At 43.2% G+C, this 6439-nt stretch overlaps 1 protein-coding gene across 2 annotated transcripts; it reads right to left on the reverse strand.

The window, feature by feature from the left end:
- Positions 1-461: 461 nt before the first annotated feature.
- Positions 462-3148, reverse strand: LOC148020582 (protein LYK5-like). 2 transcript variants are annotated; one of them, XM_087698361.1, is made up of 2 exons: positions 2078-3148; positions 462-1999 (listed from the first exon to the last, which is right to left on the reverse strand). In XM_087698361.1, exons 1-2 carry the CDS (start codon positions 2925-2927, stop codon positions 882-884), a joined length of 1968 nt encoding a protein of 655 aa, XP_087554487.1. In that variant the 5' UTR covers positions 2928-3148; the 3' UTR covers positions 462-881. The 2 variants fall into 2 exon arrangements, with proteins under 2 accessions (XP_087554487.1, XP_087554486.1); XM_087698360.1 differs by having other exon boundaries at positions 462-3147.
- Between the last annotated feature and the right edge of the window lie 3291 nt (positions 3149-6439).

Consider the following 6439-nt stretch of genomic DNA (forward strand, 5'->3'; position numbering starts at 1 on the left):
TTTTGAATGTGGAAAGAATGCCAATGGCAATAGGTTTGGATAACCATCAAATCAGACCCATTTTTTTATGCTAGTTCACATATCATTTTTGCTAAGGTAGCATTCTAAGAATAGCCTTGTAAGTGAAGTTACAGTGTTTGACTCATGACATGAATAAGTATGTTATGAAACCTACATTGCAAATTATGAATAAACACATCATACATGTGCATATTTCTCTCATGAATAGGAGTGAGTTGAGAAAACATATCATACAAGTAAAGAATGTGCCATGTTGAGGCAACTTTACTAGGCATTTTAAGACCCTTAACAAGGAAAGGTACTCACATTTGTAGTAAGAAGGTAAAAAGGCATGCAACACCATATTCACTTAACTTCAGGTTGCCCACAAAGTCTATTAAGAGAATGCCTTGGAGTTTTAGCACATGTACACCGTTTGCCCAAACACAAAAAGGAGTGAGAAAGAGTCGAGAGTTCACATTGGCAAGGTTCGCTCAAAAGTCCTATTTACCAAGCACGTCTAAGTCTAGAATACAAGGTTCACAAGAATGCAAGGATACATAGTTTGGAAAATCCCGTTTTTAGGCATGGCTTGTGAATCCTCTAGAGTCTATTTTGGTCTTCTTCGAAACCTTTCCACGAAAAGCATTCTGAGATGATAAGCATTGGCCAATTTCATGTGAACATTCTGTATGGCTATTTTAAGGAGGGGCCTAAAGTCTTAAGCCTTGATAATGCCACAGAACTCTACAAAGTCACGAGTAAAGGGCAAACCTGCAATCGTGAACTAGTACTTTGCCCTTTATATTTTTGATAAAGCAAACTCTGAAAGGCATCTATCTGTATAGCCGATTTCATAAGAACATTACGTATTCTGTCTCTCACCTTGCCTGAAGAGGGTTGTCTGTGTAATGCTCCAAAGCACTAGAAGGCTCCCATTCCAGAGAGATTTCCAGTAACTTGGCAAGCGTGTAGGCCATTTCTCTCGAATTGGGCCGAGATGAAGGGTTCTCAGACACACAAGACCTGGCTAGCATAGCCACACTGAAAGCACAATCCAATGGGAATGCGTTCCGCAGGCGCGGGTCCATCCACCACTTCAGCTTTTCCTTTGCATCAGGCCCAGCCAGTAACGGCCCAATGGCCTCACACAGAAACCTCTCCTTGCCGACCACGCCTGCCATTATCGCCTCCTCCCCTGACAGCAACTCCAGCAGCACCACCCCAAATGCAAAAACATCCACCTTTGGTGACACCATCCCTTGTGTCAGATACTCAGGTGCCATGTACCCCTGTGTGCCCACTATGTGCCTTGTCTGTTGCGCTCGCCCTCGCTCATCCTTGTCCCTATCCTGTGTGGATTTTGCCAGCCCGAAATTCGCCAGCTTTCCGTGGAACTTCGAATCCAGTAGTATGTTGCTGGACTTGATGTCCTTGTGCACAAAGCTCGGGTTTGTATGATCATGTATGTATTCAAGAGCTGTAGCAATGTCCAATGCCACTTGCAGTCTGTTGTTCCATGTTAAAGTGGAAGAAGACCCTGCATCACCGGCCATGCTGTGATCATCATTGTCATGCAGCCAGTCACTAAGAGACCCATTCTCTGCGTACTCGTACACTAGATAGGACTGTTCAGAGGAGGCTATGCAGAAACCCAGCAGGGTCACAAGATTGGTATGGTGGACCTTCTGGAGTATCTGAAGCTCCTTTGACACGTTCCGTGACATGTTTTTGACCGCAACAATGCGCCCTTTGATGACCCCGCGGTAGACCGCACCTTTGATATGGGTAGCAGGGCTGAAATTTTGAGTGGCCTCCTTGAGGTCATCGAAGCTATAGGAGGACAGCTTCTCCGAATTCGCAAAGCTTGACAGCTCTGCGTACAGATCCTCCGGCAGCTTCTGGTTCTTAAGATTCACTGGCTCGGTCGGTGATGGCACAGATATAGGAATCTCTTCTTTAATCTGCTTCCTCCTTTGAGTCCTTCTCCAGCATATGACTGCGGCGATGGCGAGAATGATCACACATACGCCTGCTGCTACAGCGATGCCAACATAAGTGCCTGTGTGAGACTTACCGGAAGCTCCTGATGGTGCAGAGAAGCCGGGTAAAGGCGAAGGGGGGCCTGCGGTGGAGGCATTGGGAGCCACGGAGGGCTTGTTGACGAAGGGGAGCAGCACCGATGTGGCCGCGAACAACGGAGTTGCTGTACTGTTGAGCGTATTCGCCTGCAAGAACTGGCGCTCTTGGAGATTGAACCTGTTGATAATGGAGGTTATGGTATCCCCATCAGCCACAGGGTAAGAGTACAGCCATCGGACACCATCTGCTACCTGTGATGCAGAAGGGCATGCACATTTGACAGGGATGGTGACCTTCTGCCCTATCTGAAGGTCTGTGACGATGGCGGTCGGGTTTGCATCCTGGATGATCTGGCAAGTTGTGAGGCCCTCATATGTGTTGTTGGAGAGCTTGTAGAAGGTGTCACCCGGCACGATGGTGTACGTGAAGTTGTACCCTGTGTAGTTACCAGAGCAGGTGCAGTTCAAGGGGATGAAGAGGCCCTGACCTGGCGCAACGGAGGTCGAGGAGAGGCCGCTGGCGGTGGCGATGGTGCTGGCATTGATACCAAAGAGGAGCCCGGCGATGGCACTGAGGCTGGAATAAACAGTACCGGCCGGCTGGACGCGGAAGTACGTCGCAGTCTCGCAGGTGGGGGCGGTGGCGGCGCAGAGGTAGGCGGCGTTCTCCGAATGGCGAACCTTGCAGTCACTTGTGAGGAGCTGGGAGGGGTATGTCTGCTGGGCAAGGCTTAATTGGACGGAAAGGAGGAGCTGCAGGCTCATGATGATGAAGATTGGGGGTTGGGAGAATAGGGGCATCTTGCATGCAAGCTTCTGGCTATGGCGGCTGCACATATTTAACATGAGGGAATTGGCTATATGTGGTTCATTGATTCTGATTTTTCTATTGGCAATGATTCTTTCTATCGCAAACTATGGAGGCAGAAGAGCCGCTCTCATCACGAGGCGTGTGAGAGACAGGAATTAGGATAGTAAAAGCTTACCTTCGGAGACACACAGGGGGGAGAGGCGGGGACTCGGGACTTCTGTCCCGAAAGACCTAGGACCAGTTAATGCGACTGTACAGGGTAGAATAAGTGTGTACACAGTAAGTCATCCTTGACCAAAACGCAAAAGCAGGTTAGGTGGTTTACCCTCGTGACCCGCCGCGGTGACAACGACTTCCATAACTTTGAAAGTCATCTACAAGTCTGCCACACGGTATCTGGTCTCATAAGAAAACTGTGTTGATGTGTCGAAAGCAAAATCCTAAAGAGATGGTTGCATCAAAACTAGGTGTGAATGCCCATTTTCTCATCTTGTTCCAAATTGCATTGTCTATATTCCCAAAACAAGCGCACAATGGATTCAAGTTCCCTCTTACATAAAATGCACCTCGATGATCCTTTGAAGATCTTCGCGAGCCGCTCCTTAGTGGGAATTTTGTTGTCTACCACCTTCCACAGTAGTACATTGATTCTATTGGATGGGGTTGCTATCCAAAATTCTTCTAACTCTTCCCTTCCAAGTCCTTTATTTGGTCCAAGGGAATAATCTTGCTCTAGTTCTTTGCAATGATGGAGATGAAGTCCTTATCCTTTGGAATCATGTCTTTTTCTTTCTTGCAAATGAGCAACGGCTTTCCCATCTGAGATTCAAGGACCCTAACAAAAAAAGAGTTGTCCTCACAAATTGCAATAGGCCAGTCTTCTTTTTTTTTTTGCCTAAAATGTCCTCAATCCAAAGGCATTCTCTTGTAGCGAGGTGGTATTTGTCTATCGCTTCTAATGAACACTCTCTTGGCCTAGTCCCACAAGCCTTGCCACAATTTTATTCCCTTCCTCATCAACTTCCTACAGAGACTGAGGCTTTCCTTCCATGGAGAGCACTAAGGAGTGAAAGCTTTCTAACATAAGAACACCAATTATTTCAGAGACAAGTCATTCTTGCTCCCTTCCTTGCCCACCCATTTCACATCTAAGATTATATTGGCCAGTGCTTGTGCTACTACAGAATGAGGTATTTTGATTCTCAACCCTAACAAGAGTGGGTCCATCCAATTCATTCCAATAGGCATTTTTCCATTAACCCTGGCTTGGCATAACCATTGCTTCATTAAGATAGACCATGGTTGTTGGGACTCCATTCTGCCTAGCACTTTAAACATCAAGCATTTTGCTTTATTTTTCAAATTTGGTATGCCCAAACCCCCTTGGTTTTTCAGCACCACCACCTGGGCCCAAGCTATTGCTCTCTAGCCTCTATTCCCATCCAAGCTCCACAATATCAAGCTTAGTTATTGATCCATTCTTTTCCAGAAAGTTGCACTAAAAACCAAGAATTAGTGTGAGAAATACAAACATTGAGGCCAACATGGTCTTGACAACCACCAGTTTACCACTAAACAAAATGGGTTTGGATCTCCACTTCATGCGCTTATTTTTGACTTTCTTGGATAGCCACTTGGCCCTCTAGGTCATATTGATGGCCACTCCCATTGGGCAGCCCAAGTACATGAATGTCTGACCCTAGGATAAGACTTTGAAAACCTGACTATGGACAATATGGGTCCTTCCAACTGAGGGGGATTAGCTCAATTTTGTGTGTGTTGATTTTTTAGCCTAGTAACTCAAAGAAGGTGTTGTATGTCTCCCGAAAGTTGTTGACTCATGCTTGCTTTTTTTGAACAATATTTGAACTGTCATTAGCAAGGAATTGTGCAACAATGCTATATTGTGTTGACCGATAGGCAAACCCTTAATTACCTCATCCTGAATCTTCATATCTAGGTTACAGAGAAGAGGGTCTATAACAATTGAAAAAATAATGGAGCTATAGGGCATCCTTGCTTGATTGACCTTGCCAAGACAAAGGATCGAGAGATATTTCCATTGACACATATGCATTAGTGAATAGATTTCTGACCATTTTCAAAAAGCCATTGCCAAAGTCCCCATCTGTTGCATGATCACTAGAATGAACCCTTGTTCTATTATATCATATGCCTGAAATCCATATTAACGAGAGGACAAAATTCGAACCTTGTGTGAGTGTGTGGTTCATGGAGAAGATAAAAATTCAAGATGGCATCATGAATCTTTCTCCCTTGAACAAAGCCATGTTGCATCATATGAATTACCCTCCCTGGAATAAACTTGATTCTGTTGGCCATGCACTTGGAAAAAATCTTGTATATCACATTTAGCATTGTGATCGGCCTCCGCTACCCAATTGACCTCATGTTGGGAGATTTTAGGAAGCAATTTGATCAGTCCTTTGTTCAGATGTGCAAGAAAAGATGCTTGAATCTTGATGTAGTTCAATACTGTTGCAATATCATCCCCACAATAGTCTCACATGGTTTGGAAAACCTCATCATGTAAGCCATCAACCCCTTGCAATTTACTTTTCTTCATCCTCTGCAATACAAATTTTATCTCTTCCTTGGAGAAGGGCCTTTCTAGGAGGACTGCCTCTTCTCATAAGATAAGCTAGGGTTCCTCCCTAAGGAAGGATTCTAGTCTTTCTTCATACAAATGGTCCTTCTCTAGAGGGGTGTCAACTATGGTTGAAAGGTGCATTACAAATACCTCCATTATGTCAGTGTTGTTCTTGTGCACTCTGCCTTCACCATCCTCAATTAATGAGATGTGCTCTCATTGCTACTTTATTACTAGAGATTCCAAAAAAACTTGTTTGGGGCATCCCCTAACATCTCCCACTTACCCTTAAGTTTGACCTTGGCTACCTCCATTTTTAATGCCTTATTTATTTATAATTTATCCAATTAGTTACTATCTATTTTTACACTCATTCTTGAGTACTAAGATTATCTATGTATATGCAAATTACTTATCTAAATTACTTTGTAATTTTCATTGCTCCCAAAATTTATCCCACATTGTCAAAAATTTTCTAGTCTTAATTATTCAAATTTTTAGTGAAATTCTCACTTCTAAGAAGTATTCATTACTATTAATTTTCATTTATCATATCCGAAGTATGTAATCATAATTTTTCTTTTATTTTTATCCTATTTTTCAATTTAAATATCTAAATGATCTTTATAAATTTTATATTAGGAAAAACTTGAGGTTTAAAAATGGCGTTGTAAGGGAGTTTGACCAAAATATTCCCCAAAAAATAGAAACATAGTAAATTTTTTGCAAATAAACTCCAGAGTTGTCAGATATTAGATTTTTAGAATATAATTTTCAAGAGCTTTACATTGATATATGGGTTGTTAGGGTTTAGAAGTGGGACAATGAAGTTATACCAAAGATTTCTTTTTGCCTAGGAAATATTATCAAAATGGTAATATTCCCTAGGCAAAAAGAAATCTTTGGTATAGCTTCATTATTCCACTTCCAAACCAT

The sequence above is a fragment of the Lygodium microphyllum genome, chromosome 18, assembly GCF_053477565.2.
Source record: "Lygodium microphyllum isolate KBCC chromosome 18, Lygodium_microphyllum_v1.1.10, whole genome shotgun sequence".
Classification (NCBI taxonomy): Eukaryota; Viridiplantae; Streptophyta; class Polypodiopsida; order Schizaeales; family Lygodiaceae; genus Lygodium; species Lygodium microphyllum.